General features: G+C 45.5%; 1 protein-coding gene across 4 annotated transcripts in view; it reads left to right on the forward strand.

Moving 5' to 3' along the window:
- The window catches only part of INTS6 (integrator complex subunit 6), an 85,540-nt gene that overhangs the window by 51,280 nt on the left and 7,755 nt on the right, over positions 1-26,505 (forward strand). For 2 of the 4 annotated variants that reach the window (XM_026653442.1, XM_026653445.1), the window contains exons 12-17: positions 837-1,052; positions 1,165-1,291; positions 3,111-3,253; positions 4,005-4,239; positions 6,844-7,215; positions 15,119-15,212. In XM_026653442.1, the coding sequence (XP_026509227.1) occupies positions 837-1,052; positions 1,165-1,291; positions 3,111-3,253; positions 4,005-4,239; positions 6,844-7,215; positions 15,119-15,212 (1,187 nt within the window). Of the gene's footprint in view, positions 1-836; positions 1,053-1,164; positions 1,292-3,110; positions 3,254-4,004; positions 4,240-6,843; positions 7,216-14,814; positions 14,952-15,118; positions 15,213-26,505 lie in introns of those variants that run through there. The other 2 variants (XM_026653443.1, XM_026653444.2) reach the window with 2 other exon arrangements.

The raw sequence follows: 26,505 nt of genomic DNA on the forward strand, positions 1-26,505 counted from the left end.
TTTTGAAAGATTCTACCAGTTTAAGAGAGTTCTGTTCTTAAAATGGGAAATAACATTTGAACTTTCAGTGTGGAAGGAACTTCTCAAGTGCAACCTCTGAATAAACATTGTATGACAGTCAGAAGTTCTCAAATGATTTTTGGCTTATTGTTCAACTGTATTCTACCAAACTACTAGTGATGCATTTTAGAGTACATTTGATTTTGGGACATACTTGGCAGGTGAAAAATTACTGGCTGTGGTGGATTGTCTGCCAAATGGAGGAAGAATCAAAAGATTGCTGTGTGTTCCCTTATTTTGTTGGAGTTGAACTGTCTCTTCCTTGCTTTAATCTCAGGTTCTTTTCCTATCTTCTATTGACTTTTTAAAAAAAAAAAGAAATTGATACCATCATATGAGTCCATAATAAATACAGTTAAATGAGATAAGTTACTTTGTGAAAATTCTCATAAGACTTCAGCTTTTTTCACAGAGAAAAGTGAAATCTATGAGCACATCCAGAAATTCTGGCACAGTTTTCCAATAATCGTAATCAAGGCATTTTTATGAAAATAAAAGCATTGCATGCATATTGGTGCTTAGATACTATGATAATGGGCACCCTAGAAATACCTGAAAAAGCTAGACACAAAAACTGTTTACGATATTCTAATGATTTAGAATTGTAGTAGTACATTCAGCAAACCACCTTAAACACTCATCCACATTATATTTTTTATAGTGTATTAGCACATTGCCGAATCTTCTAGGTAAGAATTAGGAATTAATTTAATATTCTGACTAATCCTTTTAAGAGTATATTGTCAATTTTATTTATTTATTTATTTCAAATTAAGGCCAAAATAGAGTCCGATAGAGTCATTGGCTCTGTAGGCAAAAAGGTAGCGCAAGAGACTGGAATTAAGGTCAGAAGCAGATCACACAACCTGTCTATGGCACATAGGAACGATTTTCAACAACTGCTACAGGGGATTACTGGGGAAATTCCTCATAGACTTCTAGACCTCAATATGAAGGAGTATGCTGGGTTCCAAATAGCTTTGCTGAATAAGGTAAGCACCATTATGTGTAATGTTGTTATTTTCAATACACTTCCATTGAAGTATTAGATGTTATTTCATATGTAGTATTAATCAAAGCTTTATTATATTGCTGCAACTGTAGGAATTGAAACCTCAGACCTTTAGAAATGCTTATGATATACCCAGAAGGAATCTTTTGGATCACTTAACACGAATGAGGTCTAATCTTATGAAGATAACTCGCAAGTTTCTCAAAGGACAAGATGAAGGTTAGATTACTTTGTTTATTGTTTGCATATCTTAATATGTATAGTAGTTAGTACTATTATCATAACTTTGTATAGTGTGCTGAATGGAGTAAAGTTGAGCCTTCTTCAATAGATGCTTAGTTGGGAGGTTTTCTTTCTGAAATAAACTTATTCTAAGATTGCTGCTATTGCACACGAATCCCAGTGGCTTTTCTTGCGTTAGACATGTTCCAGTGGCTCATGGAAGACAAAACTTATATCTTCCATTTAATTTCTTTGACTGTCCTTGTCTTAAGAACAGTCTTGTTTTCTTCAGCTTTTGATTCTGTTTGTTTTTGTTTCACTTTTTTCCAGCTTTGTGGGTATATCAAAGGACAAATATCTTCTGGACAGTCCTGGACACTGAAGTCCTCTGTCCATATAATAAGTACATAATAGGCATGGGCAGAGCAAGCTTCCCCCTCACATCCTGCCAACTTGCCTCACCCTTGACCTGAAAGGAGCACCTCTCTTGGTGAGAGAGTAGTTGTCTCCATGCTAATGGGGGGGAGGGATAGCTCAGTGGTTTGAGCATTGGCCTGCTAAACCAGGGTTGTGAGTTCAATCCTTGAGGGGGCCACTTGGGGATCTGGGGCAAAATCAGTACTTGGTCCTGCTAGTGAAGGCAGGGGGCTGGACTTGATGACCTTTCAAGGTCCCTTCCAGTTCTAGGAGATGGGATATCTCCATTAATTTCTATATTTCTAATTCAGTTTTTTCCCTATGTGGTGACTTTCTGCAGGCAATACAATAACCTGTGCTAGCCATAAATGACAGTAGTAGTAGAGCTCAAGAGGAGAAGTACTCTGCAGTTAAAGTGCTTCATTACACTGTGGCACCTGTAGAAGACAATAATGGAAAGAATGAAATAAGAATAGACAGAGAAAAAGGAAAAAAGACAAGAAAAAATAGGACTTCTAACAACATTTCTAGATTATGAATATTAGTCTGGCCTAAGTAGTGATAGAATGACTATTAAAAAAGTTGTGTCCAGTTCCTGGAGAGGTGTCCGTATTACAACTGGCATTAATTCTAGTGTAATCTGCTACCCAACCTACCTCCTTGCTAAGCAAAGGATTGATGGGTGAATTTTGACATGTTGTGCGGTCAAGAACACATTGAGGACCTGAATCACAAGGACTCTTAAGAAAATGCTGAATTTTGTTTTCAGTGTGTACAAGATTACAAGCATCTTGTACCTTGCTGACAATATTAGAAAGGACATTTCTCAAGTTGTTGGTGTTTTACTTCTAATTAATAAAATGTCTTCATGTTTTTGGCAGATAGGAAGGGGCTTTTTGTGTAATCATAGTTCAGAGTAGCATGTAAGGTGGAATATTACATAGTAATTTCATACATCAGTGTAATAGTAGCCTCAGTGCATTTTACAATTAATGCATTCAGATGGTCTCCATTCCTTTCCCTCCACCCATCCTATCCAAAAAGAATTGTGTATCATGTTGGAAAAACAAAAACTGTACTCAGGAGGCTATTACTCATTTCTAGGGTGAGATGATCAATACACATTATACATTGATTTTTTTCAACCCCAGGCAAGCCTTCCACAGTATGTGAAGTAGTATATGAAATATTTTAATTATTATGTTGGTAGAGAGGAAGATGGGTTTTGAGCATCTATTTCTATATACTTCTGTGTTGCTATATCCTGATCAAAAAGGTGAGATAATATGAAAACTGGATGTGTGAAATGCAGCCAGAATTAAATCCTGACAAAACAAACAGTGTCATACTGTTTCTATAGGCATAGTCTTTTGATAAAAACTATCTTCAATTCCAATAGATCAAGTTCACAGTGTACCAATAGCACAAATGGGAAATTATCAGGAGTACCTAAAACAGATACCATCTCCTCTTCGAGAGCTTGACCCTGATCAACCCCGAAGGCTACATACATTTGGTAATCCATTTAAATTGGACAAGAAGGTAATTTCTCTATAATACTCATTTTGTGTAATACTAGTGTTACGGCATTTGTATGTGTTGCTAACTAGAAGCCATCCAAGTGCATAGGAAAAGAAGGCCACTATATTTCGTTGGAAATTTACTCAACTCTTTTTAGGCCACCTATTTTTTCATGGAGGAGCAGACTTGATTAGAAATCACTTATGAAACCTCTGCATTTTTTTAGTATGAAATATTCATATGTTGTGAAATTGCCAACACTTTACCCTTCCCCCCCCCCCCGCCTCTTTTTATTAAACCCTTCCTTAGCAAAAAGCTTGCATTAACTTGATGGCGTCTCTAGTTTTCCACTAGCCCAAGGACATGGATTCTTAATCCCTCACAAATCTAGGCCTTTGACTTGACTTCAGTGAACTACCAAGATAGGTGAATATTTAACTGACTAAAAATTACCTCGCCTCTGAGTCCGGTTTAGAGGTCATGTTTTACAGGCAAATTGTATAACCATAGTCAGCTTTCTTACTTGGGATATTGTTTATAGAGTGGTCTTCAACACATCAGTCCTAATCTCTACCAGAGTAAATCATTTGCCCAGGTCTTTTTTAATTGGCATTTGAGAGAAGCCAAGACAAGGTGGTATATTTTCCTGATTGGATTGTCTTATATCTGACAAAAGTCAGGAAATTGTTGGATATGTTTTTTGGTAAACTTGCTGTGCAAGATAACACAAATTTAAGAGCGCTTTTTTAAAAACCAGATTTATTTGTTACAGGGAATGATGATAGATGAGGCAGATGAATTTGTATCAGGGCCTCAAAATAAACACAAACGACCCGGAGAACCAAATATGCAAGGGATTCCTAAAAGACGTCGGTGTATGTCACCCCTTCTCAGAGGCCGGCCACAGACTCCTCCTGTCATGAACAATCACATTGGAGGAAAAGGGCCACCTACACCTGTAACACAAGCACAGCCAGATCTTGTTAAACCTATTCCTATTCACAAAAGTAAGTGTAACTCTATTTCAGTTAATTTTTCCTGTTGCCTTCATTTGGTTCCTCTTCAGATAATTCTCTTTACTCTTTATACAAAAGAATGTTTTAGTTGGTCATCAAAAAAGTAAGCATGCTGTAGATTTCTCAAATTTGTGTATTTGAATATCCAGTTCCAAAATGTCAGTATGTAAATGTTCAGCCTTAATTATCCAATTACTTTGCGTATTTGGCACCTCAGAGGTGACAAACCTCTGCCATTCTTTTGTAATTTCAAAGCAATATAAAGATTTCTGAAATTTAGCTATCTGCCATTGAAACACCACTTTCTAATACTAAAACTACCTTGATATGTACAAGGGAAAATATCATACAATGTAGACAAAGGTACTTGTTCTATGCCCTTTAATTGTTTCACATACATACATTTTAGGATTTAGTGATACATAAATTGATTGTAACTTTATAGTAAGTAAAATAAACATCAGTGAAATTTATAGTAGTTACCCTCCCAGCAAATCTATGAGGGGGCAGAATAGGGGAGGGTTTCATATTTGTAGACTTGTCGTATTTGTTGATTGTCTACATGTACTCTTTATATTGAGGATTTATATTTTCCTCCATAAATCACTCTTTTGAGCCTCTAATTATTTCTGTTGCTCTTTTCTTCCTCAGCATTTTTGTAATAAGAAAGTGGACGTATTAATTTAACATTTCAGGTTCATTTGCACCAGAGATAAGTAGAGGGGTCCTTCTCTTCCTGTTCTGTGATGTGGTATCCCTGTATAGATGAAGAGTTTAAAAAAGGAGTTTGGTATTTCAGCCATTACATTTAACTCCTTTCTTACAAATAGACCTACTTTTTTCTAGCACTCTTTTCTTAGCAGTATGCAAAAGCTTTTTACTTTCCCCTTAGCTTTTTTAACTCATTTTCTTGTGTGCCCCATATTTTTTCATATGTTACTAATTTAATATTCTAGTTTGGTTTCCTTCTGTCATTTGACTTCATGTATTAAGCAGACCCTTGTCAAATCAGTTGGTTAATCCTTATATTCTTCAATTTCAGAGGAATTGTAGCTTGTTTTAATTATGGTGTCTTTAAGATTCCCCAGCTGCCGTGCACCATGGAACATTTAAAACCTTCCATCTTGTGTTAGTCACTGAATTTTTTAATTCCAAATTTTGTATTCAGGTGGTGGTTGCATTCTCTTATTTTTGGCTCATAATCTTTCCCCTTTTAACACTGGAATCTATTAATTCAATAAGACCACACTTAAAATTAGGTACTGCTATAAGACATTCAAGTAGACATGCAAAAGTAATAGCCAGCGCCTGATTTTTAGCTGAATCTCAGCCTGGCCTCACTTCTTGCAGGTGTAATTTTGTGCTTGCAACTAACTGTCATATTAATCTTACTATTTAGATGGCAAAATATATGACTGATTTGCAGACTCAAGTTAGGTATGTAGCGGATTTAGTAAGATTTCTTCCTGTAACTGGGCCGAAGAGTTCAGTTTTTGCAGGCTCAGATTGTCCCTCTGAAAGACAGGCTGTCTGAAAAACTAGAGTCAATCTTCTTTTGTGGTGTGACTTTTTTCCAGGAGGAAGACTGTTGTACTTAACCTGGCCTGGAATAATTTTTGGACTTCTGGTATATAAAGGCATGCATACATACATACACACACACACACACTTATATATATATATATATATATATAAAAAATAGAATACATTTCCAACAATTGTTGATTGTTTGCTTTTCCAGTTCGTTGGTAAAATACAGAACAAATTGCATTTTAATTTGGATGTTTGCAGTAATTTCCTCACTTCTCGGAGGTAGAACAATATTACAGATAAGCATATAGTTAACAATCCTCTGGATATTTACTCTTCTGTGGGAATTGACACCAGGGTAAATTACAATTGAATCACATATATAGTCAGAAGTACTGGGATATACTTTCTTATAACAAAATTTAGGAACCTTCCCAGTACAAAGAGTTTGTTTCCCCTCTTCTCTTTTAATACAGTGAATAAAGTAAAAGAGCAAGGCCGGTATATCCCTTTAAGTGGGTCTCACTGATCTCTGATATATTAGTGAGTACAATCTCTTTGATCTGAGTCACTCCAAAATATTGCAACACACAAGCTTATCTGGTGAGCTTCACTCCAGTGAAGAGTGAACTTTATTCCTTTAATGTGGGCCTGTGTGTTGCATAGGGCCTTGAGCCAGCCCTTCTGCACTGAAGTGAATTTTTTCCATTAATCTTAATGGGACCAGGTAAGTAATTCCTCACAGAAACACCCTTTATCTTCTGTTCACTTGACTTCTTGCTTTGTTGCTAGTCTGTGTAACTCTTCCCTTTTCCTTATAAAGAATGCTTCCCTGTATTGATAGACCACCACCCCTCAATGGACATTCCAGGGTGTTCTGTGCCACCAACATCATCATCTTCTGACTCCCCGATGTTGCAGAAGTATCTCTTACCTTCCTCTAAACCTACCTGCTGCAACATGATTGCACAAGACTAGGTTACCCAGTACCAAATCATGTATGATTTTGATGGTTTTTAATGCATGCTTGCCAGTTTGTTCCTCTTCATAGTCTTTATTTTTCAGCTTCAGAAACCAATAACGAGATTGCAGCGGATGATGCGATTGAGAATCATGTTGCAGACCCACTTTCATCAGATGTTTTTCCAAATGCTATGGATTCTGACTTTTCAGTGTCCCCCTCTCCATTCAATTCATTGGATGGACCAACAACTCATTCAGAGGATCTAGGCCATGAACATTTAGGAACTAATAACCTTAACATCGATGAATTTATGAAAAATGAAGAGTTGGGTGGTAAAGAGCGAAGTACTCAAGAAAACTTGCCAGCATCTTCGCCCAACAAAGGGAAAAAAGTGATACATTCCAGAAGTTCAAGAGAGGTTAATATAGAACTAAAAGCACAAATTATGAAGGAGATTAGAAAGCCGGGAAGAAGTAAGTATAAGAACCGCAAACCACTGTCTTTGTATCCAGATGATTGGAGAGACAACTAGACTCGATTAAAATATTTAGATTACATCATTGTATTTTGTAAGATACTGAGTCATGCAAGAATTGTAATAGATATCTGTGATTACTAGCAGAAGTAAAAATAAGAGAAGAGAAACCCTATGTGTAGTAGAGAGGAAATCCTTTTAATTCAAAGTTTATAAGGCCTCTTTAGAAAGTTTGAAAATCTGTTTTCTTTCATACTTTCCTGAATGCGTGGGTGGAATAGGATTAAATCCATCTGTTTATATTCTTCAGATTTTGTACTTACCTACTTTGACAGTAGCCTAGATTTAGTACATTTGGTTTTTACATTAAAGTTGACAAATAACTTTTAATTTTTCTTCGAGTGATGGTCCCTATGTGTATTCCACACGTGGGATAAGCATGTGCACCATGAGCTTGAGTCTGGATTTTTTTTTACAAGCAGTGTCCATTGGCCTCTACATGCGCCATAGCGCTCCTCGTGCACTGAAGCGAGGGCATAAAAGGTGGTGTGGGCTAACACCTTTCCAGTTCTTTCTTACTGCCGCAAGGTCCGAGTCAGAATCTTTGGTGTTCTCAGCTCCTTTTTTTTACTGTGTCATTGCTGTAAGGTATTGTGTATAGTTAGTTTAAATAGTCTACATAGTATAGTTAGATGACGGTTTTTTTCCCATTTTCTTCCCCACCTGGTGACTTTTTCACCCTGAGAATGTCCAGGGTTCAAAAACAGTTTCCTGCACTCATTCTTTTTTGGTGAGCAACTAACAACAACGTTGCCTCTGCTGCCTGGGTGAGGCTCATATTTCTGCCAAGTGCAGCAGTGGCCGCTTTCCCTCACCCCACCCCACCCCGAACTCATGAGGGTCAGGAATTGAAATTCAGAAAATATCTCATGGAGAAGGTGAGAAGACCCAGTCACATGCAGGCTGGGGACCTCCCCATACCTCATCTCACCAAGTAGACAGCGCCCCTTCGAGCACAAGCTCAGGAATGGAGGCTAAGACCATCAAGTCTGAGGAGAAGGCTTCACATGACAGCAAAGGGCACTATCATAGATATAAGGACATGCCAGCTTTGTCGAAAACTTCCCTGAAGAGAAAGGATCCCTCCCCAATCCAGTCAGTCAGGAGAGCTGGTGCAGGCGGGTGCTAAGAATTTAGGCCTGAGTAAATCTTCTCAACAGGAGAAGGAAGGATATAAAGATATGGATCTGATGGTTCAAATATCGGGTCTGATGGTGAAGGCTCGGGATGAACAGCTTCTGGTGCTCCCTTCCATTTCTATAGCTGATGCAATACCAGTAGCAATGTGGCCCCAGAGGGAGCCGACTGCCACAGTGGCCAGGGAAGCTCCAGTTCTGACAGCTCTGCCAATGGGCTCTTCTCTACGTCTCCCGGAGGACATCTTTGCTCTTCTGTATCTCATTCATCCCTCCTATTGGTTCCATCTCTATTCTGGGACGTTGATACTCCAGAGGAAGAGCCTATCCCAATGAGGCAGAGTTGTTCTCCCATCCCACCTGGCAGCCTTGAGGCACAGCCACTGGTACTGTTCTGCACAAGATAAGGAATCAGGCTTTTTCTTTGGATGAATTTGAGTCTCCACAGGAGTCTGTGCAGCATTGGGTGGAGGTGGCACTAGACAGGAGACACACAAGATCAGGATTCCAACCTCAGACAATTGGCCAAGAAACAGGTGATAACCTACGCCATAGGGTCCTCCTCTGCCAGTTGATCCATCCTACTGTGAAGAGTGTGGGATCCCTACCCTAGACACCCAGGATTGGTGCAGGAGTCCTATTTGTCATCACCTAGACACCCACAACTGGCCCTGTTGGAATATTTGGAAGGGTAGACTGAGGAGGATCATACGGTTTGGGGAGAAACCTTGTTGTCTTCACTAGATGAGGCGTACACTCCATTTTCTCCGTCTCTGCCAGATGACCTGAAATAATATCAAGAGCTCATGCCCAGGGTGTCTGCAGAGCTATAAATTCAGCTTCAGGAAGTCCTGGAGCCTCAGCATATTTTTCTAAACATTCTGCAGCCTTCCTGTCCCAGTTGAGTGACCCTCCTCATAAACAAAGCCATCATGGAGCAAGCACAGATAGTTGGCACACTCCTGCTTCTTGTGCTCTGAGAAGCACTACTTTGTTCCATCCCTGGGGGAGTTTTTGTTCTCTCACCCACTGCTAAACTCTTCGGTGGTTTAGGCAGCTACAGAGCAGCCCAAGCAACAGCACCCAAAGGCTACTCCCTCTGAAAAGGGACACAAGTGACTCAACCTTCTAGGGAGAAAGGTCTTCTCTTACACCTCCCTCCAGTTCAGGATCTCAGATGATCAGGCCCTCTTGTCCAAATATGATTTTTACTAATTATAATTTTTTGGAATTTAAGGACAAGCTCGCTGAGGGGTGCCTAATTCTAGGCCTTAGTGAATGGGGGCTGATTGGTGGCCAAAGCTTTCCTCCAAGCTGTAGTGGGTGCAGTAAATATTGCATCTAGGGGAATGGCTTACAGATGTGTTATGAGGAGAGACTTGTGGTTACAATCCTCTGGTTTCCGTAGAGAGGTGCAGAGTACCATCCAAGATCTCCCCTTCAGTACTATCCACCTATTCCACGAGAAGGCGGATGAGTCCCTCCACTCCCTCAAAGACTCAAGGATAACGCTTCACTTGCTGAGCATTTATACTCCTGCCCCTAAAAGAAAACACTATAGACATGGGTATAGGGCAAGGCCGCCCCCTCAGCTGTTTTACCACCAACACCAGGAGCCATCACACAAGGGACTGAAAGTTTATATACCTAGGAGCCTAGCCTCTGCAGCATCTACGGCCATGTTATACTCTAATCCCCTAGTGAAGAATTTCTTTTGACAGGACCCATGTGCCTTTATTGATGCTGCTTCATTCCCTTCCTCTGATATTCAGAGGCCGCCTTACCCAGTTTGCCAAAAAACTGGAGGGCCCTAACTACAGACAAATGGGTATTAAAGATTGAGCTTCTGATACCTCCTACCCACAGACCCTTTTCAAGGACCACTCTCACAAGGAGATTCTATAACAAGAGGCAAATTTCCTTGTCCTCAGGGGAGCCATAGATAGGGTTCCACCTCAACCTCAAAGGAAGAGATTCTATTCCCCTTACTCCTTTATTCCCCAGCAAGGTTAGGGGATGGAGGTCAGTTCTTAATTTGAGACAACTGAACAAGTTCATTCAAAAACTAAAATTTGATACGATATCCTTGGCATCAGTATTTCCCTTGTTAGAGGAGGACACATGGTTCATGACTCTTGACGTGAGACACATATTTGCACGTAGACATCCACCCGCCCACAGGAGATTCCTCTTTGGTCAAGAACATTACTAATTCAGAGTCCTCCCCTTTGGTCTAGCTGCAACACCTAACATCTTTACAAATGTTTTTTTTTTTTCAGTAGTGGTAACGTGGATGAGAAGAGAGAGATTTACAGTCATCCCTTATGTTGACAACTGGCTTCTGATGGACAGTTCCTATGAGGAAGTCCAGTGGTTCTGTTCAGTCTTCTGCCTTCCCTGGGTCTGCGTCAATCACAGAAGATCTGTCGATCCCCACAAGGTTCATCAATTTTATAGTGGAGAGATTGGACTTGATCACAGCAAGAGCATATCTACCTCAAGAGGTTTCATGCCATGAGCACTTTCATATATAAGGTCAATCAGTTGAGGTGCTAAAGGAGCGCACTCAAGGAAAACAAGACCATTGAAAAGAACCTAAATGAATACTTTGTATTGTCTTCACTACAGAGAATGTGAGGGAAATGTCCACACCTGAGCCATTCTTTTTAGATGATAAATCTTAGGAACCTGTCCCAGATTGAGGTGTCAGTAGAGGTGGTTTTAGAACAAATTGATAAATAAAAACAGTAATAAGTAATAAGTCACCAAAACCAGATAGTATTCACCCAAGAGGTCTAATGGAACTCAAATATGAAATTTCAGACTTATTAACTGGGTCTGTAACCTATCACTTAAATCAGCTTCTGTATCAAATGACTGGAGGATAGCTAATATGATGCCAATTTTTAACAAAGGCTACAGAGGCATCCTGGCAATTACAAGCCAGAAAGCCTAACTTCCAGTACCAGGAAAATTGGTTGAAACTATAGTAAAGAACAGTATTATCAGACACATAGAAGAGCACCATTTGTTGGTGAAGAGTCAACACAGATTTTGTAAAGGGAAATCATACCTCACCAATCTATTTGAATTCTTTGAGGGGGTCGACAAACGTGGATTAGCGTGATCCAGTGAATATAGTGGACTTGGACTTTTAGAAAGCCTTTTAAAGGCTCTTAAACAAATTTATCAGTCCTAAGATGAGAGGGAAAGTCCTCTCATGGATCAGTAATTAGTTCAAAGACAGGAAACAAAGCATAGGAATAAATGGTTAGTTTTCAGAATGGGGAGTGGTGTAAATAGCACTCTTGCCTAAGGATCTGTATTGGGACCAGTGCTGTTCAGCATATCCATAAATGATCTGGAAAAGGGGGTAAATAATGAGGTGGCAAAATTTGCAAACGATACAAAATTACTCAAAATAGTTGAGTCCAAGGCAGACTGACGAGTTAAGGGATCTCACAAACCTTGGTGACTGGGTAATGGCAAATGAAATTCAGTGTTGATGAATGCAAAGTAATGCACATTGAAAACCACAATTCCAACTATATATACAAAATGATGGTATCTAAATTGGCTTTTACGACTCAAGAAAGAGTTCTCAGAGTCATTGTGGATAGTTCTCTGAAAATATCTGCTTAATGTGCAGCAGCAGTCAAAAAAGCTAACCATGTTAGGAACTATTAGGAAAGGGATAGATAAGATAATAAACAGCATACTACTACTATATAAATCCGCACCTTGAATACTGTTGCCTCATCTCAGAAAAGATGTATTAGAAATTGAAAAGGTACAGAGAAGGGCAACAAAAATGATTAAGACTATGGAACAGCTTCCGTATGAGGAGAGATTAAAAAGATTTGGGACTATCCAGCTAGGAAAAGAGAGGATTGGGGGGATATGATAGAAGTCTATAAAATCATGAATTGTGTGGAGAAAGTGAATACAGAAGTGTTATTTATCCCTTCACATAACAAAAGAAATAAATGTCTCCCAATGAAATTAATATGCAGCAAGTTTCAGACAAAGAAAAGGAAGTACTTCTTCACACAGCACTCAGTCAATCCATGGGATTGTTGCCAGGAGATGAGATGCCAGGTGAAGGCCAAAACTATAACAGGGTTCAAAAAAGAATTAGATGAGTTCTTGGAGGATAGGTTCATTAATGGCTATTAGCCAAGATAGGTAGGGATGCAATCCTATGTTCTGGGTGTCCATAAGCTTCTTACTGCTAGGTGCTGGGACTGGACGACAGGATGGATCACTTGATAATTGCTCTGTTCTGTTCATTCCCTCTGAAGCATCTGGCTTTGGCCACTGTTGGAAGACAGGATAGTGGGCTGGATGGACCATGGCTGTTCTTAGGTTCGCTATCAGACCCAGGACATTCATCAGAACTTGCCTTTCCCTACTCTGTCATGTGGCCTCATGCGCACACTTGACGCTGTTCTCCAGGCTTCTGCTTCACTGCCAACAGGCCTGGCTTCTCTCCGTGTACTCAGTAGAGAAGGGCAACATAAATGGTAATGGGACAATTCTGCCCATAGTTTGACATTCATCTGGTGAACAACACCGGAGAACATTTGTGTGGGGATTCCTTTCCTCAATCTGACTCCCAAGGCAACCATCATTACGGATGCTACCCTCTTGAATTGGGGTGATCACGTGGGCTATCATATGGCACAAGACATGGACCCTACAAAAGTCCAGAATGCATATCAATTTTCTAGAACTCCAGGTGGTCCATCAAGTCTGTGATACCTTCCTCCCACTCATCCAATCCAGACGTGCAAACAGTGTCGGACAATGTGACGACAGTATTTTTATATAAACAAGCAGGGGGGAAGCAAGATTTGTCCCTCTCTGTGCAGAGAGAGGCAGTCGCCCTCTGTAGTTGGTCCATCAATCATAGCATAACCCTGACAGCAGCATATTTACCAGTCATGCAAAACTCCATAGCAGACTGCCTGAATAGACATTTTTCCACAAATCATGAATGGGAGATTCACATTGGTTCTTGATGATAACTTTGCCCAGTGGGGAACACTGGCCTGGGATCTTTTTGCCTCACGGGAGAACAGGAAACTTCCTTGGTACTGCTCCAGAGCAGCCCTGGGTAAAGGCTTGATGGGAGATGCCCTATTGGTGTCATGGTAGGGTCATTGGGGTCATCCTCATCCATCTGTCCCATCCCATTGATACCAAAAGTTCTACGGAAGATTCACTTATCCTGTCACAGCTAGATTTCTAAAGGGGATTCTCGGATCCTTTCCACCATTGGTGAAGTTCGTACCTCAATGGACCTCAATTTTGTTTCATCGTCGCTCACTAACTTCTCCCTTCCTCCCCCCCCCCACCCCCAGTCCTTTGAGCTTCTAGCCAGATGTGCAATGGCCCATCTGTCCATGAAGGTGGCCTTTCTATAGCCATAACGTCAGCCAGAAGGGTCGGTGAACTGGGAGCACTGTGGCAGACCCACCACATACTTCCTTGTTTAAAGAAAAGATCTCATTATAACTCCACTCTAGATTTGTTCCTAAAGTAGTTTCCAAGTTTCACATGAGCCAGGAAATCCACTTACCAGTATTTTTTCCAAAATTGCATGCCTCAGATGAAGAGAGACAGCTGCATTCTCTAGATGTCTGAAGGGTTTTGGGCTTTTATCTTCAAAGAAAAAAGGATGTTGGAAAAACACCTAAACTATTTGTTTCCATAGCAGAGCGATTAAGGGATCAAGCTATATTGGTGCAGAGACTTTCAAAATGGATCTTGGGTTGTTTATATTACCCTTTGTTACCAACTAGTTCATATCCCCCTTTGGAGGGGGTGTGAGTGCTCATTCCGCTAGCAGGGGTGCTAGAACAATTCATATAGTGGGGGTACTGAGAGCCATTGAACCAAACTGTAAACCCTGTATATGATGGAAACCACTTCAAGCCGGGGGTGCAGCAGCACCCCTAGTTCAGGCACCTGTGTCCACTAGAGGGCAAGCTACTTCGGCTGTGTCACTGAGAGACGTACCCCTCCTAGGGATATCTAGGGCAGCTGTGTGGAGCTCTTTGCATACCTTAATGAGATATTATGCTCTGGTCCAGTTGTCAACTGCAGTTATAGCTGTGAGGACAGTAGTACTACAGTCAGCTATCACTGCTGCATCCTCGCCCCAACCCCCATCTGACTACTGCTTGTTAATCACCCTTGTGTGGAGAACACATAGGGACTATCACTCAAAGAAGAAATGGAGGTTACTTACCTGTAACGGGAGTTCTTTGAGATGTGTGGTCCCGGTCTGTATTCACTTCCCGTCCTCCGTCCCCTCTGCAGCGGATTGTTTGAACTGTGGTAAAAATGGGAAACTGGAGAGGTGTCTGCCTGCACCACTTTTTATGCTCTCTGTTCAGAGCAGGAGAAGAGCTATGGCACATGTGCAGGCCAATGGACGCTGTTCGCAAAAAAAATTCCGGATTCAGGCACGTGTATCATCGTACATGTGGAATGCAGATAGGGACTACACATTTTGAAGAACCTTCAGTTACAGGTAGGTAACCTATATGTTTACTTGCCTACTTAATACAAAGACAGTACTGTTACTTAAGCTGTACAAAAGCTGAATGAAGCTTGCAATTATGCTCATAAAGCAGGGTGTTGCAACAGATATATCTGTGTAGGTTTCTTCTAATGAACTTTTTAACTTTATTTTTTAAGAATATGAAAGAATCTTCTTTTTACTGAAGCATGTACAAGGCAGTTTACAAACACGACTGATATTTTTACAGAATGTTATTAAAGAAGCCTCAAGGTATGTAGCTACCTACAAATCTTGTAAAATTATACTAATGTACTGTATGTAGTCAGAGGTATGTCCATAGCTACTATATATATATCTGCTTGAGACCCACACATTTGTAAGTATCGTTCACATTTTGATTAACTTATCCTAAAAATTAACCACACAAATGCTTCAAATTACAGACAAAAGGCCCTGGGAGGAAATCTGTTCTGTTCTAGTTCATCATGATCTATGTAGTTCTTGCTTCCCCCTCCCCCCAAGCCCTTATACTTCTACAAACTCAGCTCTTTGCTGCTGCTTTTCAATTGAATGTCTTGGAAATGATGACTGAAGATATTAAAGCAGGAAATAGATAAATTCACATAAACCTAGCAAGCTGGGGTGTCACTGTCCAGTGCACTAGCTTGCTGCATGCTAACTGGCCATGTAGACCCTGCTACTTGCACACTAAAATTTCTGTAGTGTGCTTTGACCTACTGCTGTTTGAAAAAGTTCCATAGTATACAGTATATGGGGTTGCAAAACTGTATGGAGGGCTGGGTAGGGAAGGCTGTGCCTCCCCAAACTGCCTGGCCCCCACCCTCTCTCCGCCCCCTCCTACTTCCCGCTCCCTGACTGCCCCCCTCAGAACCTCCGAACCATCCAGCCCTCCATACTTATCCAACCGCCCCTGTTCCCCATCCCCTGACTGCCCCCCCCGAACCTCTGCCCCATCCAACCGCTCCCTGTCCCCTGACTGCCCCTCAGGACTCCCAGCCCCCTTACCATGCCACTCAGAGCAGCATGTCTGGCAGCTCTGCTGCCCACCCAGAGCTAGACATGCTGCCACTCTGCTCGGCAGGAGCGTGCTGCTCCGCTGCCCAGAGTGCTGCCCGCGTGGCAGCATGGCTGTGGGGGAGGGGGGACAGCAGGGTTGGGGCCAGGGGCTAGCCTCCTTGGCCGGGAGCTCAAGGGCCAGGCAGGACAGTCCCGCGGGCCGTAGTTTGCCCACCTCTGGTATACAGTATCAGTGTCCACACAGCCAGTTACCGTGTGGCAACGTGGTGCATTGTAGATTTATATCCCGGCTTGCTGAGCAGTAAGTCTCTGTAGATAAACCCTACGTAGACAAGAATGGTGTAAAATGGGGGAGAATCAGTCCTATTCCACAATGTGGAGCATTGCACTGCTGAAGGATGAATTTGAGTGTGCTTCCCATTTCAAAGAGTTGTGTATTATAACAGTGGTTCTCAATCAGGGGCCTTCATCAGTCTATCTAGATATTTGCCTAGTTTTACAACAGGCTACATAAGAAACATTAGCGAAGTCAGTACAAACTAAAATTTCATATAGACAATGACTTGTTTACACTGCTCTATATACTATATACTGAAATGTAAGTACAATATTAATATTCCAATAGATTTAATTTATAATTATATGGTAGAAGTGAGAAAGTCAGCAATTTTTCAATAACAGTGTGTTGTGACACTTTTGTATTTTTATGTCTGTCTCTGTAAGCAAGTACGTAGTTTTTAAGTGAGGTTTAACTTGGGGATATGCAAGACAAATCAGACTCCTGAATGGGGTACAGTAGTCTGGAAAGATTGAGAGACACTGTATTACAAAGACTGTGGGCCAGATTGTCAGATGACAAAACTCAACATAAACTGGATGCTCAGGATCTGGCCTTATATACTTTGATATGGGAGCATCATTCATCTTGCTCCAGAAAGATGTCCTCCTACTCCTCATGTTGACTTTCTCCAGAAGGAGCTAAATCCACACTTCCTTAGTCAGAGGTTAGATAGATTTAGTGGGTAGTGGGCAAAATCTTGGTCCTTGTGCATATTATAGATAAGGTGTCTGTCTCTATACCCATGGGAACAGTTCATGGAGCACCTGCATAGCCCCTCTAGCCTCCATGCCTTGCTATGCCACTCATATGCAATGCCACCCATTCTCAAATCCCCCTTCAGAGGTGTGCTCCAGCTTGTAAGGTGTATGGAGGCCTATGCATAGTGTTTGCTTTCTTACTTTCCCAACACAGTGAAATTATGCCAATTCTGATGGTGTTGGGATCTCTTGCAGCCCTTAGTTGGGCTTGATGAGTTGTCCATTCAGAATTAGTGTCTTCAAGATGTTGCATAGTTTCTATCCTCATTCATCACTAGTTGGGTTAATGCTCCTAATCAACAGAATTCGGAGGCAGTGACCAGTGTTGCTGGAGCCTTCAGCAACAAGCCCTGCCCTTTAGTTCAGGACACCAGTTTTTCTGCCTTTGATGGTGTAACAAATTGGCAGTTCAGCATCTCTTGACTATTTTATTCCTTCATTTTTGTGCAGTAATGTCTATGCTCTTTCTTCATTTTCCTCCTCCCCTGGATCTGTTTTTTGGCAGCCTGGTAGTTTCAATCACCTGGTTCTGCCAATGCAGCATCTCCTCTCTGGGACTCCTCTTTCCGTCCCGCACCCCTCCTCCCCTATGTATGGCAGAGCTATCCGGCCAACACTGGGCTAAATCTAAGCAGTGTTCTTGATCTGAGGCAGCATTTACAGGCTCTATAGAGGGTGAATTATGCCCTGCCTGTTCACAGCCACGTGACCCTAGCAGTGCTAGGGCACAGGGTTCAGAGTTGGACCAGCATGCCTGGTCCTCTCCTCTGCCCTGAGGAGCCATGAATCCAGTGCAGAAAAGCCTGTTCAGGAACTCCTGAGCATTTTTTTGAGGGAGTCTAAGGACACACTTTGGTTCCCTGAAGGAGCAAATCCTGCAACAGTCCCAGGTCAGTGGGTACAAACCCCTGAAAGGATCCACAGTCCCCTAGATACTGAAGTGGGTCCGGAGCTTCCTGACAAAAGAGCTTCTGCACAGCTCCCCTTCCTCCCACTGTGAGCCAGGAGATTTTTATGATGCTATGGAGTAAGTCTCTCAAACCTTAGATCTCTGGGTCCCAAAAAGGCAAAAGCAGATACACCTCTACCTCGATATAACGCTGTCCTCGGGAGCCAAAAAATCTTACCACGTTATAGGTGAAACCGTGTTATATTGAACTTGCTTTGATCCACCGGAGTATGCAGCCCGGCCCCCCCCGGAGCACTGCTTTACCACGTTATATCCGAATTCGTGCTATATCGGGTCGTGTTATATCGGGGTAGAGGTGTATTACCTTTGCAAGGCAGCAGTTAGTATTGAACAAGTGGCATGAAAATCAGGGCTAGATCCCTTCTCCTTTTCCTTGCCCTGAAGGAGTGTTTTTGGGGGCTTTTCTCACAGAAGATTTCTCAATGCTCATATTCAGCTCACTAGCCCTCCCCCACTCAGAAGCATGTAGAGAAGCCTGTTACTGCTGTGCCTGTGAAGCCCTCCCTGAGGCTGCAGTGTAATGGAAATTGTACCTGTTTGGCTTTCAGCTCAGGGCCCCTTGCTCTGCCAGGAAAAGGGGCTTGGATTTCAGGCATCAGCAGAATGGGAGTTGTGCCTTCTGCTCATCAGCCAGGAACAGAGGCTCAGAGTCTAAGAGGCAGGAATGGGTCTCTCTCTACTCCTCCCCTGTTTCACAGGCTGGCTGCACATTAAACTGTAAGGGACATTTCAGGCTGACTGACCAGACCAGAGCCATATGAGGATTCCACTCTCCATGAAGCTGTAAATGAGAAATCTCCTCCAGTGTTCAAAACAACTCCTGATTTACTGAACAAAGCCCCAAATTTATTAGGTCGCTTCTTGGGTACTAGCCAGAGTGGAGAAGCAAGCAGGCAACCTTTCAGGCTTCTAGGGACCTCTAACAAGTTACTTCTACAATTAAATTAAGGTATTTGTACCAATACCCTTCCTCGGAGTGATCCTCAGGCCAGGATGAATAGCATGCTACCTCCCTCTGTAAACAACATGAGCAAATACTACACATGTGCCATCAAACACCACCCGCACCAAAAAACAAAAAGCCTGCAGGACTTTGCAGGACAGGATGCCAGTTGCTTGCAAGGAACTCATTAATAAAATATATTCCATTTCATGCATTATTAGATGCACAGTTTCCCATGGAAGCCTCTTTTGGGACATCTTAAGATCTGAATGAGGACTTCTGATTAAATCCAAATGTTAAACTAAACTGTGTAAAAAGAAATTTCCAAAGCTTGGTGCAGAAGTAGCTCCACCAGTTACAGTCATGCCTTCAGAAGGGGACTTTCTTCCAAAAGACACTGAACAATAATTTCAAACTCTCAGCTATATCCATTCAGACCAAAAAATGTTCAGATATTTTAGTAAGGGAAGCCTACTAGGTGGCATGCAAATGCTACATCATCTAGGGGTATTATTTTTGCCTGGAGTGAAACATCCCTGGTTTTGTCTTGGTCAAACCCCGATGTGGTGTTTGTGAGAAGCGCACTGGTTTCTAATGTGGTAGTTACAAGGAAGCTGTGACACATGTGAATAGCAATCAGTCATCCTAAACAGATACTTGCAGGTGAGCAGCTGTTTGGAGAAAAAGAGGAATTAGTTGCTGGGAATGCAGAGAAGCCTCAACCCTCACTTCAAAGCCAGCATAGCAATATGTTTGTTGCTATCAACACAAACACTGTCCAGGAAAGGACTATTTCCCCAGCAGAGCAAAATTTCTGAAGGAGGAGTTCTTCGAATGCTTTTTCACGTCCATTCCACATTAGGTGCATGCGCTGCGTGCACGAAAGTCGGAAACTTCTCCCTTAGCGGTACCCGGCGGGGCCCCCGCTGAGCAGCGCCACTGCGTCATGCATATATACCCCCAGCTGGCCCGACCCCCTCCAGTTCCTTCTTACAGTCCGTGGCAGCGTTGGAACAACCTCTTGCTCTCGTATGAGAAGCAATCCCTTAGCTTTAGAGTACTTAGCTGCTATCAGTTCGTTAGCATTCTATTGTTGTGGACACTTAATAGATTAGGTGCTTGGAGACTTCCAGCACCCACCCCGGGCCGCAGGGCATGTCGCAGACCCAGCGGTTTAAGGCTTGCGCCATTGCCACAAGCCCATGCCGGTTAGTGATCCCCACGACGCCTGTCTACGTTGCCTGGTGGAAGCACACCAAACAGAGAGGTGTAAGAATTGCAAGGCGTTTAAGCCTAGAACAAAGAAAGAGAGACTTTTGCTTGAAGCAGTTGTTGGTGAAGGCAGCGCTGCAGCCATTGGGCCTGGAGCGCCCGACGCCAGCTCCAGCCTCCTCGTTGTGGAGTGTCCCGGAGTCGTCAAGAGACCTGGTGCCGGATAAGCAACGCAAGCCGTCGGCCACAGCACCGCTCATCCTTCCCGGTGTGGCCCAAGGCCAAACCAAAAGAAGAGTGTGGACATTCCCCACAAAGGAAACCGGTGCCATCTAAGGGCCCGGGCACCGGAAAGAGCAGGATGTACATTGCGCCGGCACCGATGGCACCGGTGCCGCAAGTCCCACTGAGTCCAACCCTAAGTGAACTCAGTGAAGACGACGGGCTCAAGGGAGTAATAGATCAGCCCTCCATGCCTGACACCTTTGAGGCGGCAAAGGATCTCATCGGGTTGTCGGCGATGAGCCCCCACCCGATCAGGGAGAAGCCTCCGGCACCCGGTCCCGCGGTGCCGTTGAGGGGAAAGCCAGCAATGGTGTACCGTTCGAGGACACCCTCCCAGCATTGGTCCCGGTCGAGCATCGAGTCTGTGGACTCTGTTACCCCTGATGCAGAAGGAAGCCTCGTTACTGGAGACGAGTCAGCACACGGGGTTAGCGCAAGGGACCCGATGCTCTCCGGCACCCTCCAGAGACCGGCACCAGGAGAAGGCAAGCTGACCATTGCCGAAGGCTTCTAGAAGTCACTGGTCCAGGTCTTGGGAGCACCGATACTGGTCCCGGTCCCGATCGGCAAGAAGCTGCTCGTCCGCCTCCCGCCAGCGCAAGTCGACAGCACCCCCGTGGCCTTCGCGCTCGGCGTCGCCGGAGTCCGGCGTCGACTTGGGCCGATACAGTTACCCGCACCGGACAGCAGAGAATACCAGGCTGGGTGGCAACTGCCCTTCTGGACCCCTTGGGCCTACCACCAGCGGCAAGGGGCTCCCTCCAGGGCCAGCTATTCGGTGCACTGCTCTCGGTGCCTGCACCGACACTCCTTCGTGCAGGAAGCTACGGCGTCCAGACCACCTGCACCGTCGCCGAGCGAGAGACCGGAGAAACCGGCACCGAGTCTGGTGGCACCCCAGGGTCAGCTGTCCAGGCCCGAGCTGGAAGCCCCTCCTTCAGGGGAGGGGAACCAAGGGGACCAGCAGGAGGAAGCAGAGCAGCTGCTGACCTCCTCGTCATCCCCAGATGAAGCGGTGGCAGGCAGAGTGGTATCAGGACCACCGCCAATAGACCACAGAGCCCACTAAGAGCTGCTGCGTAAGGTTGCTCATAACTTGGGGTTACAGGCTGAGGAGACAGTTGAGCAGGAGGACCCCATGGTGGACATCCTGAGCCCAGAGGGTCTATCCAGAATAGTGCTTCTGCTCATTAAGACTATATAGTGGTACTGTAAGACTATATGGCAGACCCCGGCCTCCAGCGCCAAAGGTGTTGAACGCAAGTACTTCGCCCTGTCAGAGGGGTACAACTTCTTGTTTTGCCACCCAAGCCCATGTTCCCTGATAGTCTTGGCGGTAAACAAGAAAGAGCGCCATGGGCAGCAGGCCCTGGCCCCTAAGGCCAAGGAAGCGAAGCGCCTGGACCTGTTTGGCAGGAAGGTGTATTCCTCAGGGGGCCTCCAGTTGAGGATTACTAACCAACAGGCCATCCTCAACAGACATAACTTCAACTCTGAACGGCAGTAGGGAAGTTTAAGGACAACTTCCCGCAGGGTTCCCAACAGGAGTTTACGGCCCTGGTGGACGAAGGCAAGGCCGTAGCAAAGACCTCTTTCCAGGCGTCCTTGGATTCGACGGATGCGGCTGCCAGGACAATCGCGTCTGGCATGGTCATGCAATGCTCGGCGTGGCTACGGGACTCAGGTCTGCTGCCTGAGGTCCAGAACTCGCTCTAAGACCTCCCCTTCGAGGGGTCCGGGCTCTTTTCGGACCAGACGGACGCAAAGCTGCATAGCCTCAAGGACTCGAGGGCCACACTCAAGTCGCTGGGTATGCACACCCCGGCGACCCAAAGAAAGCCCTTCAAGCCACAGCCGCCTCCTCAGCATCACTACCAACCTCGTCCTAGGCAGGAGCTCTACCGCAGGCAAAATGGGGATAACAGGAGGTGGGGTAATAGTAATAATAGCTCCAATAGGCTGGGCCAGAGCCAAGGCCAGCATAAGTCTCAGCCCGGCCCTAAACCAGGCTTTTGAAGGTGCGCTCGAGGACAGCGTACCAGACCAATCACCGGATCCATCCCCTTGCTTCCTGAATCGCCTGTTCCGTTTCTCCCGTGTGTGGTCCAGCATTACGTCGGACCGTTGAGTGTTACGCACAGTGCAAGGCGGTTACATGCTGCAGTTCTCCTCCCTGCCTACCCCCCCCACCCCTCTTCAGGGACCCTTCTCACGAGCATCTCCTGGAAGAGGAGGTTCGCACACTCCTAGAGGCGGGGGCGGTAGAGTTGGTACCGAAGGACCTAAGAGGGAAAGGGTTCTATTCCCGCTACTTCCTCATTCCCAAGGCCAAAGGAGGCCTTCAACCCATTCTGGATCTGTGTGGGCTCAACAAATTCCTGGTCAAGGCCTGGTTCCGCATGGTCTCTCTGGGCACCATCATCCCTTCCCTGAATCCGGGGGACTGGTAAACTGCCCTCGACATGAAGGACGCGTACTTTCATATCGCCATTCACCCGGCGCATTGCCAATTCCTGTGCTTCACTGTGAACCAAGAACATTACCAGTTCACGGTTCTCCCATTTGGCCTAGCTGCGGCCCTACGGGTGTTCACAAAATGCGTGGCGGCCTTCCTACGGAGGCAGAGGGTCCAAGTTTATCTGTACCTCGATGACTGGCTCCTGGCAGGCCAGTCCGAAGAGGAGGTTCAGTCCCACGTGCAAGTGGCCCTGAGACTATTCCGCATGCTGGGGTTCCTGGTCAACATCCTTAAGTCCACCCTCATTCCAACACAGAGTGGAATTCATAGGGGCGGTCCTAGATGCGGTACAGGCAAAGGCGAGCTTCCCAATATCACGATTCCTGGCCATCCAGCAAGCAGTGAACTCCCTGTGCCAGTTTCCCACTACAACGGCCAGATGCTACCTGAGGCTGCTGGGCCATATGGCAGCATGCACGCATGTGGTCAAGCATGCCAGACTGAAACTCAGAACGCTGCAGGCTTGCCTCGCCCGTGTATACTGCCCAGGCAGGGACTCCCTGGACTTGGTAGTGACTGCCCCGAGGGACATATTAGACCCCTGCGGTGGTGGCTGTCCCAGACTGTGGTTTGCGAAGGCATCCCCTTTGCTGCACAACAGCCGGACCTGATGCTTGTGACGGATGCATCAGACCTCGGATGGGGTGCTCACCTAGGGGACCTCAAGCCTCAGGGCTTGTGGTCGGGAGCAGAGCAGTCGCTCCATATCAGTGAGGGAGCTCAGGGCGGTTCGTTTAGCCTGCCAGACCTTTCATGCCACTTTGAGTGGTCACAGTGTGACAGTTCTGACGGACAATACGACCACCATGTTTTACATAAACAAGCAGGGCGGAGCCCGTTCCTCGCCGCTCTGCCACGAGGCTCTCCTCCTCTGGGACTTTTGCATAGCCCACGCCATTCATCTCGAGGCATTGCATCTCCTGGGGGTGCGGAATGAACTGGAGGTCCACCTCAGCAGGTCGTACCGCATGCACAAGTGGATGCTCAGAGCGGATGTTGTGTATTCGCTCTTCCGCAAGTGGGGGTTTCCCCGGGTAGACCTGTTTGCCACCGGGGCAACACCCAGTGCCCGCAGTTCTGCTCATTCCAGGGCCGCAGCCTGGGCTCAGTAACAGATGCTTTCATGATCCCGTGGGGAGGGGAATTGAAATACGCCTTCCCCCCCCCGCTTCCTCTGGTGCACAAGGTCCTGCTCAAGGTGCGCAGGGACGGGGCGGCGGTCATCCTCATCGCCCCGGCCTGGCCCCGCCAGCACTGGTTCACCACGCTCCTGGAGCTGTCGGTGGAAGCCCCGGTGTCCTGCCCCTACTCCAGGACCACCTCATGCAGGATGGAGGGCGGCTCCTCCACCCCGACCTTCAATCACTGCATCTAATGGCGTGGAAGCTCTGTGGCTGAACGCTTTGGAGAGCCAGTGCTCCCTCCCTGTGCAGCAGGTTCTACTTGGTAGTAGGAAGCCCTCTACCAGGACGACTTACCTGGCCAAGTGGAAGAGGTTCTTGTGCTGGTGTGGGCCTCAACAGGTTCAGCCACACCAGGCTCCAGTGCCTACCATTCTAGAGTACCTACTGCACCTCAAGCAGCAGGGGCTGGCCCCGTCCTCGATCAGGGTGCATCTGGTGGCCATCTCCGCCTTCCACCTGGGGTTTTCAGGGGGCTCGGTGTTTTCCCACCCAATGGTGGGGCAGTTCTTTAAGGGGCTGGAGGGGGTGTTCCCTTACTCACGCCCCCCAGTCCCTGCATGGAATTTCAACTTAGTCCTTTCTAAACTCCATGGGGCCCCCATTCTAGCCCCTTGCTACCTGCTCCCTCCTCCACCTTTCCTGGAAGGTGGCATTCCTGGTGGCCATCACCTCGGCCAGAAGGGTATCTGAGCTGAGGGCACTCACCTCGGAGCCACCATATACGGTATTTCATAAAGACAAGGTGCAGCTCCATCCACACCCCAAGTTCCTCCCAAAGGTGGTCTCACAATTCCATCTAGGCCAGGACATTTGTCTGCCGGTGTTTTTTCCCAAGCCCCATGCGGACCTGAGTGACCGCAGCCTGCACACCCTGGATGTCCGTCGAGTGTTGGCATTCTACTTAGAGCGCACCAAGCCCTTTCGTAAATCCACGCAGCTGTTCATGGCCGTGGTGGAAAGGATGAGAGGCCTCCCGGTGTCGGCGCAGCAAATCTCCTCCTGGATTACAGACTGCATTCGGGCGTGTTATGACCTCGCAGGTGTTCTGTCCCTGACGGTCACAGCCCACTCGACCAGGGCGCAAGCAGCTTCAGCGGCTTTCCTGGCACAGAGCAGCCACCTGGTCGTCGGTGCATACCTTTACGACCCACTACGCGGTCAACCAGCAGGCCCGAGAGGACACGGCGGTTGGCTGGGCGGTCCTCCAGTCAATTGTTCCGTGACTCCTACCCTCCTCCTAAGGTAAGCTTGTGATTCACCTAATGTGGAATGGACGTGAACAAGCACTTGAAGAAGAAAAAACGGTTACCTACCTTTTCGTAACTGTTGTTCGAGATGTGGTGTTCATGTCCATTCCACCACCCGCCCTCCTACCCCTCTGTCGGAGTCGCCGGCAAGAAGGAACTGGAGGGGGTCGGGCCAGTGGGGGTATATATGCACAGTGCAGTGGCACCGCTCAGGTGGGGGCCCCGACGGGTACCGCTAAGGGAAAAGTTTCTGACGCGCGCGCACACCTAATGTGGAATGGACGTGAACAACACATCTCGAAGAACAACAGTTACGAAAAGGTAGGTAACTGTTTTTTTCCAAGGATAGGTTGATAGAATATCCTCCAAACTAACAAAATCCTCAGCATGACAAAGAGCATATGTGTACGAGAATTCACAATTCCTGTACAAGACTCTTCCTTCTGATCCACCCTCTGCATCCAGAGTCTTAAGAAATGACTGTTAGAAGGCACAGGTTGTAGGTTATTATATCAGTCACTTCCTGGCAGTGGTCATCCATAGCTAGTTCTCTCCAGAGGCTAGGGTTTCTGGTGCCACGCATTGGATTCAGCCCCTTAATAGGTTTTCCAAAATGTGCCTGCAGAATTTCCTTTAGAGGACAAGGAACTGCACATCTGATACAATGCGAAATTAAGTGTCATTCTCAGATCACATCTGAATGTCCCTTTGTGGGCAAGTAAGTACAAACATGCTGAAAGTCAACCCAATTTTCACTCTAGACCCTTGAACACTCACTGTGGAAGCAAGCCTATCAGGTAGGGAGCATACTTGAAAGTTACATTTTCCAAAACTTTAGAGTATACATCCTTTTTAGCTCCCTTTTATAGCTCTGAGTGGTGTGTTTGAACCAACCCCTGCCCTAAATGTGGCCATACAGGACTGGACCAATGTCCTGTATGACAGTGGCCAGTGCCACTTCAGAAGAAGTATCAGAGGGGTAGCCGTGTTAGTCTGAATCTGTAAAAAGCAACAGAGGGTCCTGTGGCACCTTTAAGACTAACAGAAGTATTGGGAGCATAAGCTTTC

This window comes from Terrapene carolina, unplaced genomic scaffold (genome assembly GCF_002925995.2).
Source record: "Terrapene carolina triunguis isolate 2854851 unplaced genomic scaffold, T_m_triunguis-2.0 Scaffold139, whole genome shotgun sequence".
NCBI lineage: Eukaryota > Metazoa > Chordata > Testudines > Emydidae > Terrapene > Terrapene triunguis.